We start from the raw sequence: 24,389 nt of genomic DNA, 5'->3' as shown, positions 1-24,389 counted from the left end.
CATCTGTATTATGTTGTGTAGTTTGATTCAGTTAGTGATTAGTTATACAATCTGTATATGTTGTGTAGTTTGATTCAGTTAGTGATTAGTTATACAATCTGTATAAGTTGTGTGGTTTGATTCAGACAGTGATTAGTTATACAATCTGTATATATTGTGTAGTTTGATTCAGTCAGTTATTAGTTATACAATCTGTATATATTGTGTGGTTTGATTCAGATAGTGATTAGTTATACAATCTGTATATATTGTGTAGTTTGATTCAGTTAGTGATTAGTTATACAATCTGTATATGTTGTGTAGTTTGATTCAGTTAGTGATTAGTTATACAATCTGTATATATTGTGTAGTTTGATTCAGTTAGTGATTAGTTATACAATCTGTATATATTGTGTAGTTTGATTCAGATAGTGATTAGTTATACAATCTGTATATATTGTGTAGTTTGATTCAGTTAGTGATTAGTTATACAATCTGTATAAGTTGTGTGGTTTGATTCAGACAGTGATTGGTTATACAATCTGTATATATTGTGTAGTTTGATTCAGTCAGTTATTAGTTATACAATCTGTATATGTTGTGTAGTTTGATTCAGTTAGTGATTAGTTATACAATCTGTATAAGTTGTGTGGTTTGATTCAGTCAGTGATTAGTTATACAATCTGTATATATTGTGTGGTTTGATTCAGATAGTGATTAGTTATACAATCTGTATATGTTGTGTAGTTTGATTCAGTCAGTTATTAGTTATACAATCTGTATATGTTGTGTAGTTTGATTCAGTTAGTGATTAGTTATACAATCTGTATAAGTTGTGTGGTTTGATTCAGTCAGTGATTAGTTATACAATCTGTATATATTGTGTGGTTTGATTCAGATAGTGATTAGTTATACAATCTGTATATGTTGTGTAGTTTGATTCAGTCAGTTATTAGTTATACAATCTGTATATGTTGTGTGGTTTGATTCAGTCAGTTATTAGTTATACAATCTGTATATGTTGTGTAGTTTGATTCAGTTAGTAATTAGTTATACAATCTGTATATGTTGTGTAGTTTGATTCAGTTAGTAATTAGTTATACAATCTGTATATGTTATGTGGTTTGATTCAGACATAGTTAATCAATACAATTCATAATACGATAGTTACAAATGTATATGATTTGACTCGAAATCCAAGTTAATAGTTCAAAAATACATTGGTAGCTGAACATGAACTGCATGTATTTATATGAGGAAATATTGCAATTATCAATGGGTATTTCATTATGAAAATTGGTATTAGGTGTCTAGAAGAGCAAGCATATCCTGTCTGGCGCCAATACAATTCAACGATTATACTGAGTTGATTTGAGTCTTATATAGGCTATCTAATAGATAAATCTACATTTGTTTTAAAATAGCTGATTAAGATACGGGATGTTGTAAAGTAAGCAGTTTAAAATGATATGGTATTAGCGGGTGAAACCAACACCGGACCCACTCTCTGAAGCACTAGCACAGGCATAAAAATTTTCCAGACATTTTCCTCAATTCGGTGTTTAATATGATTAAATCAGTTCATTATTTTCCAACACCTACCAAAATAATATCGACTTTAAAAGGACATACATCCCACCATAAAATTCTGCTTTACAGTTCTTTGTTGTTGATATTTCTCATTTGTCTTTAAGTTCAAGTTTATATCACAGTATATAGATATTGTTTCATATTACAGTAAGTGGGATATTGTTTTTATTACTGTATGTAGATATTGTTTCATATTACAGTAAGTAGGATATTGTTTTTATTACTGTATGTAGATATTGTTTCATATTACAGTAAGTAGGATATTGTTTTTATTACTGTATGTAGATATTGTTTCATATTACAGTAAGTGGGATATTGTTTTTATTACTGTATGTAGCTACTGTTTAAATTACAGTAAGTAGGATATTGTTTTTATTACTGTATGTAGATATAGTTTTTATTACTGTATGTAGATATTGTTTCATATTACAGTAAGTAGGATATTGTTTCATATTACAGTAGGTATTGTTTACATTACTTCAAGAAGGATATTGTTTAAAAGTAGGAAATTGACTTGTGTAAATTACAGTAAGTAGGATATCGTTTAAATTACAGTAGGCCTGAGAAGAATCGTTAAGTGTGAAAATTTCATATTACAGAAAGTAGGATATATTTATATTACAGTAAGTAGGACATTATTTATTATAGTAAGAAGAATACTATTTAATAAGTAGGATACCGTTTATATTACAGTAAGTAGGATATTGTTTTAATAACAGTAGGCCTGAGAAGAATTGTTAAGTGTGAAAATTTCATATTACAGAAAGTAGGATATATTTATATTACAGTAAGTAGGACATTATTTATTATAGTAAGAAGAATACTATTTAATAAGTAGGATACTGTTTATATTACAGTAAGTAGGATATTATTTATTATATTAAGAAGAATACTATTTAATAAGTAGGATACTGTTTATATTACAGTAAGTAGGATATTATTCATTATAGTAAGCAGAATACTATTAATAAGTAGGATACTGTTTATATTACAGTAAGTAGGATATTATTTATTATAGTAAGAAGAATACTATTAATAAGTAGGATACTGTTTATATTACAGTAAGTAAGATATTATTCATTATAGTAAGGAGAATACTATTTAATAAGTAGGATACTGTTTATATTACAGTAAGTAGGATATTATTTATTATAGTAAGAAGAGTACTATTTAATAAGTAGGATAGTGTTTATATTACAATATGTAGGATATTATTTATTATAGTAAGAAGAATATTATCTAATAAGTAGGATACTGTTCATATTACAGTAAGTAAGATATTATTTATTATAGTAAGAAGAATACTATTTAATAAGTAGGATACTGTTTATATTACAGTAAGTAGGATATTGTTTATATTACAGTAAGTAGGATATTATTCATTATAGTAAGCAGAATACTATTAATAAGTAGGATACTGTTTATATTACAGTAAGTAGGATATTATTTATTATAGTAAGGAGAATACTATTTAATAAGTAGGATACTGTTTATATTACAGTAAGTAGGATATTATTTATTATAGTAAGAAGAGTACTATTTAATAAGTAGGATAGCGTTCATATTACAATATGTAGGACATTATTTATTACAGTAAGAAGAATATTATCTAATAAGTAGGATACTGTTTATATTACAGTAAGTAAGATATTATTTATTATAGTAAGAAGAATAATATTTGATAAGTAGGATACTGTTTATATTACAGTAAGTAGGATATTATTTATTATAGTAAGAAGAATACTATCTAATAAGTAGGATGCTGTTTATATTACAGTAAGTAGGATATAATTTATTATAGTAAGAAGAATACTATTTAATAAGTAGGATACTGTTTATATTACAGTAAGTAGGATATTATTTATTATAGTAAGAAGAATAATATTTAATAAGTAGGATACTGTTTATATTACAGTAAGTAGGACATTATTCATTATAGTAAGGAGAATACTATTTAATAAGTAGGATACTGTTTATATTACAGTAAGTAGGATATTGTTTATATTACAGTAAGAAGGATATTGTTAAATTATATGACAGTAAGTAGGATATTGTTTATATTACAGTAAGAAGGATATTGTTAAATTATATGACAGTAAGTAGGATATTGTTTATATGATAGTAAGAGAGATATCGTTTTTTACACCAAATGGGATTACAATATAACGATATAGGTAAAAGTAGTCGCACGAGTTGAAGTAAAGGTGGGTATTTACCTCCCTGAAAAATGGTATTTCGAAAATTTCCTCCGAAAAGTCTCTTAGACGCCGCATGAGAGAGTGACGTCTCAACAGAGTTTTTTGAGTCAGTCTGCCCCTGTTTGTACCCCCAATCTGGGAGGCTGTTTCATGTTACAGTAGATGGGATTTGTTTTATGTTACAATAAATAAATAGGATTTGTTTAATGTTACTGTAAATGGGATTTGTTTTATGTTACAGTATATAAATAGGATTTGTTTAATGTTACTGTAAATGGGATTTGTTTTATATATTTCAGTAGATGGGGTTGTAATTGATAAAACCTCTATTAACATGCAAATAACGGATGTATCAAGAATAACGTCACTTATATTTCATGTTAAAGCTTGTAGAGATGCACACTTCCTTTTCTATTCGGATTTATATCAGTAAGTTGACTGTGGTATAATTTTCTTCTCAAACAAATCTAGATGGAATAATTACATCCGGATTTGAATATTGATAATATTTCTACTGAAAACGATCTTCTAGGCACCGGAGTGGTCACAAGTAGTCAATTGAATTTTATTCACCAGTCGTCGTCGAGTTTTTTCAACCAGTTGAAAACCATTATGCAAGTAATTGTATAATAAAATATGGTGCTCACAACTTAAAACTTTGTTTGAAGCTTTCTAGATAGTTAGGTTTAATGATCCTAAAGAGAAGGCGTCCTTTGCTTATTTTGAATCAACAATCAAGCTTTTATAATGCATGGAAAATGTAGTATTAGACTAGGCCTATAAGTGCTATTTTACATCATTACTTAAATCTCCTATAAAATATCCATTATTGGACAGTTAGCTGAATACATTCAAGTATGTTTTGCATAATATATGAAATATACATAAAATTATAGAGTTAATAACTGAATAGCAGATTGATTATTTGCATAGTAGTTCAACTAGTCGAAATTTCAATTTTTCAGATAGTTTCAAAAGTCGGTCATAATCTACAGGAGTCAGTGACAATGTCACTTGTGACTGACTTCGGGGTCTAGAATCTTTTGCCGGTAATTTCTTTCTGAAATAGCATACTGGTAGTTTGAAAAATAGGGGTATTCTTTTCAATCGGCTTTTGTAGTTTGGAGAGTGAAAGACATTCAGCTGCATGCCAACATATAGAGGAAGATGCCCCTTACATTTCGTGAATGTTTTAACGTAAAATATTTCAGTCACACACAGCTACAAATGTCTTAACCGGTTATGAAAGTATTTTTAATTCCACGGGCTCCATTTTGACTGTACTTGCAAATATTTGATTGTGAGAAATGAATTCTGATTGGACGACCAATTATTAATAACCAATCAACAGAAATTTCACAAACTTACATCCAATAGTGAAGAGTTTCCTTATTTCGAAATACTCTGTCCACGTAAAAATCATGCCATGTGTTTTTTAGTACAGTAATTCTGAAATTTGATCATTAAAAGGTTTTCTCTGTCGTCAGATCAACGTATAGAAACTATGCAAAAGACATACATATAATAAGCCCAGGTTACACGTTGAAATTAAAGCGGAATGCATCTGCCTCTATTCCAGCCTCTGGTAGCTATTTGGACAGAAAAAATGGCATCTCCGCGGGTGCGAGGGTTTTAAACCTATTTAGATATCTCGGATCTGCAAAACCAAGATATATTTGGAAAGATTTTTGTAGTTCAGCCATACCATCATTATCTACCTAAACCATTTATGTCATGTCTCCGGTTCAATTAAAGGTTTTTTTAAACAAAACTGATCTCACATCGGACATTTAAAATTGCGTGCGCAGCTAAAAGGTCACAGAGTCACTTGATACGAAAGTTACGGTAATGCCCAACACTTATTTACAGTCATTGTAAAAGTCATTTGATATCATGTTAGAAAAAGCGCATCTCTGGAGGTGTGGAAAATCTCCATTTAACATGGCCTTTTTCTTCTGACTCTACTCCAGCCGACAACTGTCAGAATATCCATCACAGGCTGGAATTAAGGCAGATGTTTCGGACTTAATGTTCATTTCAGTCATACACAACTCACTGTTCGGTATTACATATCTTGATACATCAATAATGCTCTACGATCTTACCAGGTGTGATGAGCATTTGCATATTTTGTTATTGTCCCAATTATTTTGACATTTTGCAGATTAGTGAAAATTGTCATCTTAGGTAGTTCTGGTAATTGTGATATAAGACCTGGTTTTTACAGTTATGAGAATTATAAACGATGTATTGTTGATTGTTATCAATTTAAACCATTCTGGATAAGTTGGCAGTCAAATTATATGCGACTTGGTTATGGAAATATCGTCGACCAGCAGATCGTTGTGTCAGGGACGTCACCACTAACGTTTGATATAGCGTATTTATCAGTAATGCGATATGAAAATTTCTCTTGGGAAATAGAGTACCCTGGAAATAATACTGGAATACAAGGTAAGCTAGCATTCTTATTTGGAATGTAAACGATATTTTGAAGAACGAATCTATATTTACCACCTTATACATCGCCTTTTAGTTTCAAATCAAGATGTTATGCATCGCCAATCGCCAATCTGCCGAAAATTTTCTGAATCAAATGCTTCAAATAGTGCCATAATAATTTTGCTATTTTAATCAAAAACACGGTCAATGCATTAGTTAATTTTCGAATCAGCGAAAATCATAGCAGTCGCAATACAAGTAAAATGGGGCTTTAAAGAACATAATTGAACAAAGAGTCTCCATTTTGCTTCCAAAATGCCTTTTGGTTGTCTTGTGTTTAAGAGTGTTGATAACTGAGCTTGAGAAACTTTCCATCTTCCGTTTGTCTATCTTAAAAACAGCTACAGCTAGCGGGATCCAAGCTGAGAAAACAATTAAGTGTCAAATTGAATGCCAAGGAAAATACATGTATTTAAAAGTCCCTTGAAAAAGTTTCTGTTATTTCTTCTGTTATTTCTGTTTTCCAGATTTCAAGTTTATAAGACATACCAACACACGATCAATGTCCATCTTGAGTGTTCAAACCACAAGATCTGTGTCAATGTGTGGTATCTCCTGTAAGCTCTCAACAGATTGCTTTGGTTTCAACTATAATCCTAGTTTGAGCTACGATAACTGTGAACTTCTAACCTCTTTTCAGCTTATTGATAAGAATAACCCTGAATTACAATTACAGATAATTCATCCTTATGATTGGAATTTATACATTACCAAATTCCCTTAGAAATTCACATTTAAAACTAAATTCTATCAATTATTCAGATTTTACATCGGGTAATTGTTTCAATAATTCAGATTGTACATTTATAATTCATTGTATCTATTCAGTAGTTCAGATTTTATATTTTTATAATTGATTGTATCTATTCAGTAATTCAGATTTTACATTATAGATTATATCAATTTAAATATTATAACTTGATTCAGTAATTCAGCTTTAATGATATTAATTGATCAGTAACTTAGAATATATATTATCAATTGAATCAGTAATTCAGATTTAATAATATTAATTAATCAGTAACTCAGATTATATATTATTAATTGAATCAGTCATTCAGATTTAATAATATTAATTGATTAGTAACTCAGATTATATATTATTAATTGAATCGGAAATTCAGATTTTATATTATTACTTGAATCGGAAATTCAGATTTTATATTATTACTTGAATCGGAAATTCAGAATCAATATTATTAATTAGTAATTCAGATTTTATACTATTACTTGAATCATCAATTCAGATTTTATGTTATTACTTGAATCAGTAATTCAGTTTTTATACGCCCACATGAATATGTGGTCGTATATTGTCGTCGCCCGTGTCCGTCGGTCCGTCCGTCGGTCCGTCCGTCAACATTTCTTGTGAGCACTATAATGACTACAGTTTTTATCTGATTTTGATAAAACTTGGTGTGATGCTTTAGATTGATAAGATCTCGGTCAAGTTCGAATTTGACATATTTTCGATGATCGGTTTTTGAGATATTGCCCTTGACTTAGAACGCCTTGAAATTTGTTAAAAATAGTTCGTGAGTAGGATTGAAGCTACAGTTTTCAACCGATTCTGATGAAACTTGGTGTGATCATTGGAATTGATAAGATCTCGGACAAGTTCTGACTTGACGCATTTTCAATGAACGGTTTTTGAGTTATTGCCCTTGACTTTGTTAAAACGCGTCGAAATTTGTTCGTTAGCACAATAGAAGCTACAGTTTTCAACCGATTCTGATGAAACTTGGTGTGATCATTGGAATTGATAAGATCTCGGACAAGCTCTAATTTGACGCATTTTCAATGAACGGTTTTTGAGTTATTGACCTTGACTTTGTAAAAACGCGTCAAAATTTGTTCGTTAGCACAATAGAAGCTACAGTTTTCAACCGATTCTGATGAAACTTGGTGTGATCATTGAAATTGATAAGATCTCGGACAAGTTCTAACTTGACGCATTTTCGATGAAATGTTTTTGCGTTAATGCCATTAACTTACGAAAAACGCGTCAAAATTTGTTTGTGAGCGCAATAGAAGCTACAGTTTTCAACTGATTCTGATGAAACTTGGTGTGATCATTGGAATTGATAAGATCTCAGACAAGTTCTAACAAGAGATATTTTTGAAGAACATTTTTTGAGTTATTGCCCTTGACTTTGTAAACACGCGTCAAAAATTGTTTTTTGCCCTTGATTAGAGCTGTGTGATTTAATTGTTTGTTGTAATTGGGTTATTGATATTGATTTTAAAAAATTTTGTGGAATTATTCAGCATAAATAATTTCTTCAATATGAGAAAATTCGTACTTTAGTCACTAAAGACTGTTTTATTATTTCTGACAGCTGCCAGTGGGCGTATGTTACCTTGCAACGCAAGCTATCTTAATATTATTAATTGAATTATAATTCAGATTTTATATCATTACCTGAATCGGAAATTTAGAATTAATATTATTAATTGATTAGTAGTTCAGATTTTATATTTTTACTTGAATGAGAAATTCAGCTTTTTGATAGAATTACTTGAATCAGTAATTCAGATTATATATTATTAATTGAATCAGTAACTCAGATGTAATATTATTATTTGAATCAGCAATTCAGATTTTATGTTATTACTTGAATCAGTAATTCAGATTTAATATTATTAATTGAATCAAAATTCAGGTTTTATAGTATTACTTGAATCAGAAATTCAGATTTGATAGAAGTATTTGAATCAGTAATTCAGATTTGATATCATTAATCAAATCAGATATTCAGATTTGATATCATTTATTGAATCAGTAATTCATATTTGATATCATTGCTTGAATGAGAAATTCAGATCTGATTGAATTAATTGATCAGTAATTCAGATTTTACATCATTAATTGTATCAATAATTCAGACTTTACATTATTCAGATTTCATTTCAAATTGCATCAGTTGTTTACCATCTTTAATATAATTATTACTGATATTATAATATCATTTTTATCCTCATAATTACATGCAAGAAAAGCAATAATGCTAATTATTGGTTCCACACATTATTGCTGAATCGTAGAAGAATCAGATATCAGAGCTACACGTGATACATGCAATGACGTCATTAATCGCGAAAGGTAATTTGATACAAGCGTATATTGCGTTTAATGACGTCATCAATCACTTATTGTTTGTGGAATTGCAGGAACTACAGATGTCTGAATGCACATATACATGGTATACATAAAAATTTTTGAAAACTTTCCTTCAATTATCTTAAAAATAATGCTCAATACCGTCATTGCTGCATGTGATTTTGTATGACTTTACTTATGATAATTATTTAATATTTTTTTAATTCATTCACCATGCCACATCCTCTTTAGTTTCATTCAAGAATGGTGCCTTTATTTAATTACACGTTTAGCAAGTCTAATTGTTTGTGTTATGGAAGTTATTCTTAATTATTCCAGCGAGACAATTTGCGGCTATCATGAACAAAAAAATGTTAAAATGGTTAGGGCTTCTCTGTTTATAAGTTTACATAGCTTAAAATGTTAATTGGTAATCTCTTGTAACATCACTGATAAATCTACATAAAGAATCCCAAATTCACCTTATAATATGGTTTATACATAACTCTTCTCTGCGACTCATACCAATAGCACCATATAGTCCAACATAGTAAATACCTATTACAACATGGCGATGTACATGACTACCGAATGTACTTTTAAAACTAATAGCAAATCTCTCCAGGCCCACAAATTGATTAAAAAGCCTCCGTATTTGACCCGAATCGTCTCTGCATTTTACTCTAAGCTCTTCCACAAAAGGTCAATTTCGCCTCCGGGTTTGACTCGCAGCACAAGTCCCCACTGAAAAATTCTGCTGCCCGCCCCTATCTGAAGAATTTAGATTACTTGAATAATTAACAGCACTACATGAAGAAGATCTATAACTATGAGAGGCTACAACGGAAGAATCAATTTCAGGCAGTTCTAGAACGGCCTTGAACCACCTTGCAAAAGTATCTTCACTTTACTTTACCATCTTAACTTCTCTGTGGGGTCGACCAATCACATGCTGTGCTCATTAAGAAACCTCGGACTCCACTATAAGATGAATTGCAGATCTATATGTTGTGTTGATTTATACAAGCAATTCAAAAAGATTGTTTGTACAAACAATACGTCAATATGTCACAAGAGATATTCCAGAACTCGTCACAGTCATGTAGGCACTAGATATTTATTGAACAACTTTGATTGATTGAATATTTTATGGCTAAAATATATCATGCTGATCACGGATGGCAAGTTGAGTCACTAACAGACCTGGGAACCGAAACGAAACTTCTAGATTTAACATGTTATTGAAGATAACGAAATTGATTGCATCAAACACTGTGATGTATTGTGTATTGGGATATGTAGTCCGAATCATATACCCCTTTTCCAGCCTGTAGTAGCCATTGTAAAAGTTTTCGGCTATGATTAGGGTTAGAAAAACTAGGCCCTGTTAAATGAGAATTTTCTGCACCTGTAAAGCTGCGGTTTTCATAGACATATTCATTTGCCTCAAATCCACCAAACTACGATGCGGGACATCATCGCTACTTTCGTTTTGTTAGTATCACATGACCCTGTGACCCTCTATCTTTGGATGCGCACATAGTTTTTGATGGTCGACGAGAGATTAGTTTCATTAAAAACTTAGATGCAACTGCAAATGGATTATGATGGTATGATAAAATGTGGAGATCTGCAGGAGAACTTTAGCAGCGTCAATTTCGAATCATAAACCTCATGTTAACACCTTTGATTCAGAATAGAGGTATTGCAATATTTTGGGGAACTATGGTGGTGAAATCTATTTGAAAATACCTTAAATGAGTAGAAAACAAACTGGCCCACAACTCTCGAGATGAGATTGAAACTACCAGTTTTTATTCAATAGGAGAGTAAACAGTCGTAATAATTAAACACTGATCTAAAGGAAGCAATATTGTATCAAAAAGGAATAACTTAAAGGAGCAGGTCGACCATCCGTTTGATCAACGTACTTTATTCTTAGAAACAGGTCTTTTTTGTTCATACGTCATAGTGTTCAAAGCTCATCGTCAAAATTTGAGCCTTCAAATCCGCGTGTGTCTAGAATTTTCCACGTTTGAAAGTTAAAATAAGTCGTCTTTTCTTTTGACTCGGTGATATACAGAAAAGACATATAAAGAAATAGAAAGTGAAATTCCGAGTTTGAGGTACATAAGGAATTATGCAATATTTCTACTATAGAAATTCTGAAGACTATTTACATATATTTGAGACTCAAATCAACACCCGAAAATGGTGATCAGTCCCTTTAAAGGATGACAGTCCATAAATTTTAATGAAAAAAAAAACAAATTGGTTAACGTACTGTATTCTGGCAATAAAGCAGCATGGAACACTAGCCACTTCAAACATTTGTTTTTTTTTTTTTTTTTTTTTTAATGTACTGAGCACTGAAATACTGTACTGTATTTCTGAATTTCCAACTGTTGATCTTTAGCGTGTACAGCATACGCGGTTTCGTCTAGTCCAATCCACGCCTCCATTCGTCATACTTCCTCGAGACCGTGGTAAGTGAGAGAAATTACGTATTAAATATTATCCAATTAGAATTGCTCCTGTTATCTCGCTAGTAAAATTTCAGCCAATCAGAACAAATGATTTCGTTTGCGAACGTAAACAAAACGAAAGCAGCGTGTCATTAAATGTTTTGATTAATAGGAACGGTACAAAATTGAGTAAGATTTGCGACTTTGGATTTACATGGCAAAAATGTGTTCTTATCTCTTTAAACGGGCAGCGGAGCTATGTTGTGTTTTGTATAACAATGTCGCTTTATATAGATATAAATGCAATATTAATACTCGCTTTCTGAGATCCGGAATGGGAAGTGAATTTTTCAATTCTTCTGAATTCCAACCGATTATTTTTCCTGCCTTTGGTAATAAAGAATTCATTGATTGTCGTATGACTTTCAGTAAACAATAACTTTCTAACAAAAATAAAGGAACGTCATAAATGTGTGGTAAATAGTGCTGTCAATGTTAATTCCGGGTTTATCATTATTATTATATATTATATAAACATAGAATTCAATCCAACAGTGTCAAAAGGAAGACAGAATATCTTTAAACATCGAATTGTCGCTGGAGATCATTTAACAAAAATTCAAACAAACTTGGTGTCAGAAGATTGAAAATGCTGTATAAGTTACTATTATTTGGATTATGGTTTTCAACAGGTAAGTTTATTTTAGGGTATAGATTTACGCTTTAGGCCCTACCCTCAATCTAATTGAAATTATTAGTTGCATGTCAAATCGATTTATGGATTTATCACGGTTTATTATGCAATCTATTATCATTTATTTTCTCTTGGTTTATCCAAATCGATTTGACGCGCATTGATTTCGTTCTGTTTCTTTTTTTTAGGAATATCTCAAACACAAACCGAAAATTGTACGTAATACTGTTTAGACCAGAGATATTTAAATGAGCTGGAATCAAAAATGAATATGCAAATTGGGATTTTTGCTTGACCGGAAGTTACATATCGCGTAGGCCTTAATATGCAAAAAGTTGGTTTGGAAGCTGTAAAATTAAATTGTGGACCGATAATCCTTGGGATTTACCTTGGGTAAAACCTTCTTCCCTATGCCTTTTGTAATACGATGTATTGAATGCAGTGGACAAAATTCATAATTTTGAAAATATTCATACAGAATTTTCTTCCCACGCGCTAATTATCGCATCGATCTGAAAATTACAGGATAGAGAATGCCAATGAAAATAAAACTGTATCATCAAAATTTTGAAATCACTTCCTGATTTGGCGTGGGAACTTCCGGTTTCTAAAAATCACCTTTGTTTCCGGTGTAATTCAAAAATATAGACATAATTCGTACAGATTATCTATGATAAATGATTTGAATCACTTTAGATGAAAAAATTCAAACCAGAAGTGGCGCTTTTTAAAAAAACTTATTATCCGATTTGTATGACTTTGATATCTTATCAAAATCTTGTTACTTGTTGGGATGAGAATATTGACCAGCGAATTTAATTTTTTTAAAATTTAAATGTTCGTAAACACTTCAGAAGGCACAATTCTTGACAGATTTAGACGAAACTTAGTATGATTGTTTGTAATCACCCAAGGTTGAATCATATTGAAAATCAAAAAACCAAAAAATATTTCAAATGAGTCATTGACCTTTTTCTTGAAAACGCTTTCAAATTTTAAGCTCGTAAACACTAAATAAGGCACTGTTCTTGTCGGATTTTGATATGTTGTTCAGCATCACCCCAAAATGTTCAAAAGAAGTGTATGACTGAAGGTCATATTTCATACTGGTGATTGTTACTGTACTGCCAAATACTTAATTCAAAATCAAAGCTGCTAGTGTGCGAATATAACCTTGTCTGGCAAGCTATCTTTTAAGAATAACAAGTCCGTAAGCGCCATTTCGAGCGATTTGAGACCAGGGAGGGATGTTCAATGGACATTCCGCTTTTTTGTAGGTCGAAAAATATGTTTTGCTCAAATTTGTGAAAACTGTATACAAAAATCTACAGAAATGTGCCCTTTAAAGCATCTGAAAGTTTTGATTAAAAGAATCTAGTCGTAAATTTTTAAACGCAAAAAAAAAAAATGAATAAATAAAATAATAAAAAAAAGTGCTTCACGACCCAAGTCGGGGTCGCAACCCAGAATTTGGAAACCCAGGTACCAGAGGAATCTTTAATTTGTTTTAACTAAGTGGTTAATAAACGGGGTGAAAATAATATATTGTGTAGTATTGCAAGCATATTGATTCGGTAGTCAAATTTTAAGATAATATTAAGAGAGGACAAATTTTAGTCCTTCAAATCCAAGTTGCATTGATTTCTCATGTAGACACGTAATATCTTACTCATTGTTCTATATTCTTTTTCAATAAATTCAGCTACTGATAAATCAATGAGTGTGATTCCAGAAATATAATTTTCATTTGACGAGAATATGGCATGGTGTTCAATATGATAAAATCATTTCCTTCCTTTATTCATTCCTTCTTTATTTCCTTTATTCATTCCTTCCTTATTTCCTACAGTCCTTGCATTTGGCACCATTCTCTTGAAATATTTGACAGTTGACTGGGTATGATTATTAAATCTTAAAGCTTTTTATGAATAAATAATTATGATTTCCTCCATGTAGGATATTGTATATATTACAGTAAAAATGATATTGTTTATATTACAGTAAGAATGATATTGTTTATATTACAGTAAGTAGGATATTGTTTATATTACAGTAAGAATGATATTGTTTATATTACATTAAGTATGATATTGTTAATATTACAGTAAGTTTGATATTGTTTATATTACAGTAAGTAGGATATTGTTTATATTACGGTAAGAATGATATTGATTATATTACAGTAAGTATGATATTGTTAATATTACAGTAAGTATATTATTTATATTACAGTAAGTAGGATATTGTTTATATTACAGTAAGAATGATATTGTTTATATTACAGTAAGAATGATATTGTTTATATTACAGTAAGTATTATATTGTTTATATTACAGTGGGTGTGATATTGTTTATATTACAGTAAGAAGGATATTGTTTATATTACAGTAAGTATGATATTGTTTATATTACAGTAAGTATTATATTGTTTATATTACAGTGGGCGTGATATTGTTTATATTACAGTAAGAAGGATATTGGTTATATTACAGTAAGTAAGATAGAGTATATATTACAGCAGGCTATAGGAAATTGTTTATATTACAGAAAGCTATAGGATATTGTTTATATTACAGTAAGTAGGATATTGCTTATATTACAGTAAGAAGGATATTGGTTATATTTTAGTAAGAAGGATATTGTTGATATTTTAGTAAATAGGATATTGTTTATGTTACAGTATGTAGGATAGTGTTTATATTACAACAGGTTATTGGATATTGTTTATATTACAGTAAGTATGATTCAGTTATTATTACAATATATAACACGTTGTTTACATTACAATGAGAAGGGTATTGTTTATATTACAGCAAGTAGGATATTGTTTATATGACAGTAAAAAGGATATTGTTTACATTACAGTAAGTACGATACTACTTATATTACAGTAAGTACGATACTGCTTATATTACAGTAAGTAGGCTACGGTTTATGTTACAAGTAGGATACTGTATATTACTCAGTAAGTTCGATATTGTTAAAACAAAAAAAGCAAGTGGGATACTGTTTATATTACAGTCAGTAGGATATGTTTTTTTTGCAGTATGTTGTTGTTAGTTTCTGGGATATTGTTTATATTACAGTAAGTAGGATACTGGTTATATTACAGCAAGTGGGATATAACTTATATTACAGTACGTTGTATACTGCATATAATTTACAACTAATAGGATACTGTTTATATTAAAACAAGCTATAGGATATTGTTTTATATTACATGTTTTTTATGTTTTTTATCCTATAACAAAAAGCAAGTGGGTTACTGTTTATATTACAGTAAGTAGGCTATGGTTTTTGTTGCAGAATAACATTATTAGTTTCTGGGATATTGTTTATATTACAGTAAGTGGGATATTGGTTATATTACAGTAGGAAGGATACTGATTATATTATGTAAAGTGGGATATTACTTATATTACAGTAAGTTGTATACTGCATATAATTTACAACTAATAGGATACTGTTAATATTACAGTAAGTTGTATGTTGCATATATTACAGTAAGTAGGCAAAGCTTTATATTACAGTAAGTAGGATACTGTTTATATTACAACAAGCTATAGGATATTGTTTTATGTTACAGCAAGTAGGATACTGTATATTATACAGTAAGTAGGATATTGTGTATAAAAAAAGGAAGTGGGATACTGTTAATATTACAGTAAGTAGGCTATGGTTTTTGTTGCAGTATGACATTATTAGTTTCTGGGATATTGTTTATATTACAGTAAGTGGGATACTGGGTATATTACAGTATATAGGATACTGGTTATATTACAGTAAGTAGGATACTGTTTATACTAAAGTAAAAAGGATATTGTTTCATATTACAGCAGACTAAAGGATGTTGTTTAAATGGAATTCTCTTTGTTTCAGAAACCGGATTTGATGTGTCTTTCAGGAGATGGGATTTGTTTTATGTTACAGTATATAAATAGGATTTGTTTTATGTTACTGTAAATTGGATTTGTTTATATATTTCAGTTGATGGGGTTGCAATTGATAAAACCTCTATTAACATGCAAATAACGGATGTATCAAGAATAACGTCTCTTATATTTCATGTTAAAGCTTGTAGAGATGCACACTTCTTTTTCTATTCGGATTTATATCAGTAAGTTGACTGTGGTATCATTTTCTTCTCAAATAAATCTAGATGCAATAAGCGAGAGGATTTATCTATATAATATTATGTAAATGTAAAAAAATACTGGAGTTTCGGTAAATATGGTCTGCGTGATTCCGTATATAGTATTCCACTCACTCACAGTAAAATACAGATTTAGATGTTCTGTGGGACCCAATTGAAGTCTCCAACTTCTTCCAGATTTAAATGTCTGCTGATTAAGATATTTGAAACTCCATTAACGTTCATTCAACCTTCAAGGGCAGCTTGCATGTAATTGATTGAAAGACTGGCATACAGGTAGTGGAAATTAACTTCTGTCGACTGATAAGGACAGAAGATACTGTGCTCGGTTTTACACATCTTGATGCATCAATGCCCCAAAATCCTAAGAGATGTAATGGATCAAGATGGACTTTTGAATATTTTTTGTCATTTTATAGATTAGTGAAAATTGCCGTCTTGGGCAGTTCTGGTGATTGTGATATTAGACTTGGGTTAGAGACTTTTGAAGTTTCTGAACTATGTACTGTTGATTGTTATCAATTTAAGCCATTCTGGATAAGTTGGCAGTCAAATTATATGCGACTTGGTTATGGAAATATCGTCGACCAGCAGAGTGTTGTGTCAGGGACGTCACCACTCACGTTCAACTTAGCGTATCTATCATTAATGCGATATGAAAATTTCACTTGGGAAATAGAGTACCCTGGCAAAGATCCTGGAATACAAGGTAAGCTAGTATTCTTATTTGGAATGTAAACGATCTTTTGAATAGTGAACAGTCTTATCTATATTTACAATCTTGTAGCATCGCCTTTTAGTTTCAAATCAAGATGCATTTTTTCTTTCTAAGAGCCACGCCAATCGCCAATCTGTCGAAAAAATATTGACCCAAATGCTTCAAATACTGCCATAATAATTTTGCTATTTAATCATAAACACGGCGGATGCAAAGTTAATTCTCGAGCTATTTGAAAGCGAGATTCCTGGCAGTCGCAATACAAGTAAAATGAGGCTTTAAAGAACATAATTGAACAAAGAGTCTCCATTTTGCTTCCAAAATGCCTTTTGGTTGTCTTGTGTTTAAGAGTGTTGATAACTGAGCTTGAGAAACTTTCCATCTTCCGTTTGTCTATCTTAAAAACAGCTACAGCTAGCGGAATCCAAGCTGAGAAAACAATCAAGTATACTGAATGCCAATGATAATACATGTTATTAAAAGTCTCTTGGACCACCTAGTGTCATTTTTATTCCAGATTTCAAGTTTATAAGACATACCAACACACGATCAATGTCCATCTTGAATGTTCAAACCACAAGATCTGTGTCACTGTGTGGTATCTCCTGTAAGCTCTCAACAGATTGCTTTGGTTTCAACTATAATCCTAGTTTGAGCTACGATAACTGTGAACTTCTAACCTCTTTTCAGCTTATTGATAAGAATAACCCTGAATTACAATTACAGATAATTCATCCTTATGATTGGAATTTATACATTACCAAATTCCCTTAGAAATTCACATTTAAAATTGCTAAATTCTATCAATTATTCAGATTAAGCATCACCAAATTGTCTTAGAAATTCAGATTTAGTAATACATGTACCAATTTGACTATGAAATTCAGATTTAGTAATACCAATTTGTCTTAGAAATTCAGATTTAGCATTACCTAATTGTCTTAGAAATTCAGATTTAGCAATACCAAATCGTCCTAGAAATTAAAATTTAGCAATACTAATATTATAATATAATTACTTGCATCAGTAAGTCAGATTGAATATTATTAATTGATCAGTAATTTATATCCAATATTATTACTCGAATCAGTAAGTCAGATTGAATATTATTAATTGATCAGTAATTTATATTCAATATCATTACTTGAATCAGTAAGTCAGATTGAATATTATTAATTGATCAGTAATTTATATTCAATATTATTACTCGAATCAGTAAGTCAGATTGAATATTATTAATTGACCAGTAATTTATATTCAATATTATTACTCGAATCAGTAAGTCAGATTGAATATTATTAATTGATCAGTAATTTATATTCAATATCATTACTCGAATCAGTAAGTCAGATTGAATATTATTAATTGATCAGTAATTTATATTCAATATAATTACTCGAATCAGTAAGTCAGATTGAATATTATTAATTGATCAGTAATTTATATTCAATATTATTACTCGAATCAGTAAGTCAGATTGAATATTATTAATTGATCAGTAATTTATATTCAATATCATTACTCGAATCAGTAAGTCAGATTGAATATTATTAATTGATCAGTAATTTATATTCAATATAATTACTCGAATCAGTAAGTCAGATTGAATATTATTAATTGATCAGTAATTTATATTCAATATCATTACTCGAATCAGTAAGTCAGATTGAATATTATTAATTGACCAGTAATTTATATTCAATATTATTACTCGAATCAGTAAGTCAGATTGAATATTATTAAGTGACCAGTAATTCATATTCAATATTATTACTCGAATCAGTAAGTCAGATTGAATATTATTAATTGATCAGTAATTTATATTCAATATCATTACTCGAATCAGTAAGTCAGATTGAATATTATTAATTGACCAGTAATTTATATTCAATATTATTACTCGAATCAGTAAGTCAGATTGAATATTATTAAGTGACCAGTAATTTATATTCAATATTATTACTCAAATCAGTAAGTCAGATTGAATATTATTAAGTGACAAGTAATTTATATTCAATATTATTATTCGAATCATTAACTCAGATTGAATATTATTAAGTGACCAGTAATTTACATTTAATATTATTACTTGAATGAGATCTTCAGATTTTATATTATTACTTGAATGAGAAATTCAGATTTAATATTATAATTTGAATAGTAACTCAGATTTTATATTGATAATTGTGTCACTAATGCAGATTATACATTTATAATTGTATCAATAATTAAGATTTTACATTCATAATTGTATCAATAATCCAGATCTTACAAGTATATTTAACTTTTGAAGATTGTTAGAAGTATAGATAATTCAGATCTTAGATTATTAATTTATCTATATGTATCATTTATTCAGATTATAAATTATCAATTGTAAATAATTCATTTTTATATAATTGTGCCAATAATTAAGATTTTACATTATCAAATGTATAAATGATTTTGATTTGACATTATTAAAAGTATTATTAATTCAGATTTCACATTATTGATATTTAACCCAATAATTTTAATTTTGTATTATTAATTTATAAATAAATCTGATTTTACATTATCAATTCATAAACTAGAACTGTGGACAGGTCCGAGCGTGGCAACGAGACATTATCCCATGGATTTCGAACCTTTTGAAACGTCTAGCCTGTTAACTTTCAACTGTGTTGCTTTTAAGTCCCTAATTTGTGAATCAGAAATTAAAACTTTCGGGTATATCTAATAAATAAATCAAGTAAATATTACACTAGGACCACTCCAGAAATGTCACCTCAATACTATCAATTTGCAAAAAAAAATAATAGAACTTATTTATACTGCATCACGATAAACCTCTCAAGTGACAAAAAAACACACAAAAATCATCAGACCTTGCCACCAGTGATAGGAATTTGATCATATGACTTCTGTCGACGAACACAAGAAAATTTTGTCGTTGGGTTGACATTAAAATATTCCATTAACATCCTTTACATTGATTTATAGAGGGGTCTCAGAATGCAAGAGAGTATATTATGTTAATTTCCTGGAAAGGGTCCCCACTAACCAAGATGAGCCACTGACGGTCTTTAAAATGAAAAGTTTCCAAATTTTGTTGAAAGGAAGTGTACTCTCCAATTTATATCGTCTGCTAATTTAGGTTTCAAAGCGATACTCTCCTGTAGATGCATATTTTACAAGAATTAGATAAATTATTTTGTATTTTTAGTTCTAATTAAGATAAAAAAAAAATTCTAAAAGTTCAATAACTTCCGAATTCACATAAATGAATTCTATAAGGGTTAAAAATTTACGTAATTTGTTTTTTGGCTCACTGATTTGACAACAAGGTGTGAAAGTTCATACCACCAAATTTATTACCAATGTTGAATAATATCTTGTCAATTATTTTGACACATTATAGTAAAACATCTGTGTCACATATCATTAAAGAGAGAATTCCGAATGCATTCTAATAATGTAAACCATATTGATGTGGGATAAATACATTTAATGTAATACACAAAGTTTTACATTTTGAATGCAAGAAATTCCATCAAAATTTATCATATGAAACCAATATAAATAAGGGAAACTTTGATAAAAAATTTAAAAAAATGTGTGGCTCTTTATAATGCATACATAGGCAAGTTTGGCAAGGACTGCAAACCTTTTTAGTATTGAAAAGTGTGCACTTGTGCAATTCAAAACTTATAAAAAAAACAAAATCATCATAATAATTTTATGGTAATGTTTATAGTAACAAAGAAATTGTTTTCAAAGAAAACTAAGGCACAGATATTCGAGTATTGGCTAATAACTTGTTTTAAATAATCAAACTTTATTAAAAAATTATAACATATTAAAAAACAAAAGATACACATTGGAATAACAGTCACCTGATGAGTACATAATAATTATTTACTCTTTTCGAACTTTATATTTCCCACTTCTAAATTGACTAGCAAGTTGTCTGGTCTCATCAGTTATATCTTCAACATTCTGTTGAGCCTTTGTTAAGTAGCCATATCCTATAGACATTGTTACTATTGATAAACCTGAAATGCACAAACTACAAGTAAATACGTATAGAACTATTTTGGTCTACTGTTTAGTAACTACACAATATGCAATAATAAAATATTTTCACTGTTAAAATAGTGCTGAATATATCAATTATAGAGTGATATAGAAATATTAAAACAGAACTTGAATTACATTGTTACTCCGAATTTCATGCTTCAGATAACTGACATATTTTCAGCCTGCGTCCCTACTGAAGTTGGACATGTGGAACTTATTCACATCTTTACATTCTGAGACAAGATTGTGAATGAAATGACAAATGAAACAACATTTTGACTTTATACATTCAATTTGTAAGGACTGTTCAATAAAGCACACAAAAATCAATATTCTTGAGTAAGCCTAATATGTCAAAATTTAAATAGGATGGCTCATTTTCCAAGATATTTTGAGGCTTACATCCGAATTAACTAGCTCATACAGTTAAACCTGAGTTACAATTTAGTTCATACTCACTAGAAACTATTAAAGGTGCCATAACTCCAACACTGAAAGTTGCTGTTTTATATACTAAAACCTCAGATACAAAATGGCCTAAAGCCAAGTAAAATGAAAAATATGTTAAATGATATAATCTGAAATAAATGAAAATAAAATCAGAGTGAGAATTACATAAATAAATAAAATCAGAGTTAAAATAAAATAAATAGATAAAATCAGAGTTAAAATAAAATAAATAAAATAAAATCAGAGTTAAAATAAAATAAATAAAATAAAATCAGAGTTAAAATAAAATAAACAGATAAAAGCAGAGTTAAAATAAAATGAAATAAATAAAATCAGAGAATAAATAAAATAAGAGAAAAAATAAAATAAAATAAATAAATGAAATCAAGAGTTAAAATAAAAAAAAATAAAAAATCAGAGTTAGAATAAAATAAATAAAATAAAATCAGAGTTAAAATAAAATAAACAGATAAAAGCAGAGTTAAAATAAAATGAAATAAATAAAATCAGAGAATAAATAAAATAAGAGAAAAAATTAAAAAAAATAAATAAATGAAATCAAGGTTAAAATAAAAAAAAATAAAAAATCAGAGTTAGAATAAAGCTGATTACACTTTCTACATTCATTTAATTCAAAATGTAACATTTGTAAATTAAGATGGCTTCCCTTGTTTTCATTTTTGAAAATGAAAATACTAATACTTATATGAAAAGAAAGTAGAGGTATTCTTATGAATTGGAAAAATACCAGTATGTCTCACATATTAAAATATTAATTTGCTAAATTAGAAGAGAATTACCAGCAGAATTCCAATGAGTGACCGATCAAGAAAGATCAAATAGTCTTTTTTGTTTATCCAGACTGTACATGCATGGACATTTATGATTGAATAAAACTCTTTTATCAATTGAAATAAGAACATAATGATATGATTAAGAATATAAATGATAATCCATTAGATACACCGATTAATCAAAAAGTTGGGTTAATTTGACACTAAAAAATAAGGAAACCCATCTTTAAGGTACATGCATCTAGTCTACTGACTACAGTCTAAGGCATCTTGAAAATACTTATACCATGACTGCAATAGTCACCTTTCTTGTATCATGGATGTTTGTAGATGAAGAGATTTGATTGGATTGTACGCTAGTGAATACAGCCACTCAAAGACCTTGACAGAATCCAAAATGCCTTTCTGTGGAAGGCTCTTGATTGGATGTATTCGCTGGCTACAATCCAATCAAATCTCTCTATTCTGTGACAAAAGAATAGTGGCTATTGCAGTCAAATTATTAGTATAAAGTTCCTAAAGATTGACAATGTGAAGATGAGTCTTAGCTAGATAACATTGATGTGAAGTACATCAGAGCCTACAATAGAACTCTGCTTAAAATACTAGTTTAAATGACAGTCGGCCTAGACTTGGCTTTTAAGATCTACATGGATTTCACTTAATACTTACGCTATATTAAAAATATCTATTGCACAATAAAATCTTAAAGCTGCTGATAATAAAGTCCATATTCCAAATAAATTTGCTACCAATCCATTGACTTAAAATTCAAACATATGAATAAATAGTTATTTTATAAATAAACTGTAATAAAATCAAAAATAATTAAGAATCTAAAACTGCCCCTACTCCAGCTTGTTACATCCTAAGCCAACCCCAGTATAGACCAACCCTTCATTCCATTTTTTATTAGCTGATATTTTTAGCCACTTCAGTTAGGGTCTAATGACATCACTCTTGAATGTTTGTCAAATTAACATTTTGACTTAACCTGTTTAACACAGCATCACAATATTCCAATACTGGAAATGGTAGAAATTTGATCAGCTAAAGTGAGGCAGGGTGCATTTTTAAATAAACTTGGTTGTTTTATTCAATTGTTGTCTTATCTTAATAACCCGGTTACAATAGCAGATGTCATCAAGTAAGGTCAAAAGGTTAATTTGATGAACATTCAAGAGGGCTGTCGTTAGACCCTAACTGAAGTGGCTATATTAAAAATTAAAAGTTACCGTAATAAAAAAAGTGGAACATAGTAGGCCTATGTCATACCAAGTTTTTAAAAAAAGTCCTTTTCTTTTATCTGAAGAAGTTCTCAGTGAGGGTCTGAAAGCCAACACTGAGACAGCAGAATTTTTTTACAAGTTTGTACAACCAATGCTTCATTTAATTCATTTATGTAGATTGACTAGTAGGCCTTTTTCAATTTGATTTGATTTTGCTGTTGTCCAAAACATAATTTTCTTACCGTTTGCCTCAGGATTTACAGTGTAAAGTTTTGATTTTAGAAGTTGGGGGTCAACGAAACATTGAACTGTATTTCCTAAGGCCATGACAGCTACAAAACCTATCCATACCCTAAGATAACGAATGTATCTTTGTGGAAGAGATTCTCGGTCAGCCATTTTCAGTTGTCTGCTAGGGGCTCAGCCAGAAATAGTAGTCGATCCGTAAAAAAAACTTT

At 29.7% G+C, this 24,389-nt stretch overlaps 3 protein-coding genes across 3 annotated transcripts in view; 2 read left to right on the top strand and 1 right to left on the bottom strand.

Moving 5' to 3' along the window:
• The window catches only part of LOTGIDRAFT_169232 (hypothetical protein), a gene marked incomplete at both ends in the record, with an annotated part of 8,164 nt that extends 1,171 nt beyond the window's left edge, over positions 1-6,993 (top strand). Inside the window, 8 exons of the mRNA XM_009067547.1 lie at positions 1,718-1,768; positions 1,822-1,872; positions 2,029-2,097; positions 2,564-2,630; positions 3,636-3,664; positions 4,067-4,196; positions 5,932-6,221; positions 6,737-6,993. Coding sequence (XP_009065795.1) covers positions 1,718-1,768; positions 1,822-1,872; positions 2,029-2,097; positions 2,564-2,630; positions 3,636-3,664; positions 4,067-4,196; positions 5,932-6,221; positions 6,737-6,993 — 944 coding nt within the window. The remainder of the gene's footprint in view (positions 1-1,717; positions 1,769-1,821; positions 1,873-2,028; positions 2,098-2,563; positions 2,631-3,635; positions 3,665-4,066; positions 4,197-5,931; positions 6,222-6,736) is intronic.
• A 5,490-nt stretch (positions 6,994-12,483) lies between these two features.
• Positions 12,484-18,173, top strand: LOTGIDRAFT_169231 (hypothetical protein; the record flags this gene model as incomplete). Its single annotated transcript, XM_009067546.1, has 13 exons — positions 12,484-12,526; positions 14,530-14,554; positions 14,634-14,684; positions 14,787-14,837; positions 14,891-14,941; positions 14,995-15,019; positions 15,342-15,418; positions 15,875-15,951; positions 16,059-16,139; positions 16,260-16,310; positions 16,516-16,645; positions 17,101-17,390; positions 17,917-18,173. The coding sequence occupies 13 exons, from the start codon at positions 12,484-12,486 to the stop codon at positions 18,171-18,173; spliced, it is 1,209 nt and encodes a 402-aa protein (XP_009065794.1).
• A 2,696-nt stretch (positions 18,174-20,869) lies between these two features.
• LOTGIDRAFT_222610 (hypothetical protein) lies at positions 20,870-24,330 on the bottom strand (the record flags this gene model as incomplete). Its single annotated transcript, XM_009067545.1, has 4 exons — positions 20,870-21,433; positions 21,918-22,036; positions 23,375-23,465; positions 24,174-24,330. 4 exons carry the CDS (start codon positions 24,328-24,330, stop codon positions 21,297-21,299), a joined length of 504 nt encoding a protein of 167 aa, XP_009065793.1. The 3' UTR covers positions 20,870-21,296.
• Positions 24,331-24,389: the final 59 nt, after the last annotated feature.

Source organism: Lottia gigantea, assembly GCF_000327385.1.
Source record: "Lottia gigantea unplaced genomic scaffold LOTGIsca_83, whole genome shotgun sequence".
NCBI classification, from domain to species: domain Eukaryota; kingdom Metazoa; phylum Mollusca; class Gastropoda; family Lottiidae; genus Lottia; species Lottia gigantea.
The sequence above is the reverse complement of the archived record's forward strand: the minus strand, read 5'-3'. Positions and strand labels throughout refer to the sequence as shown.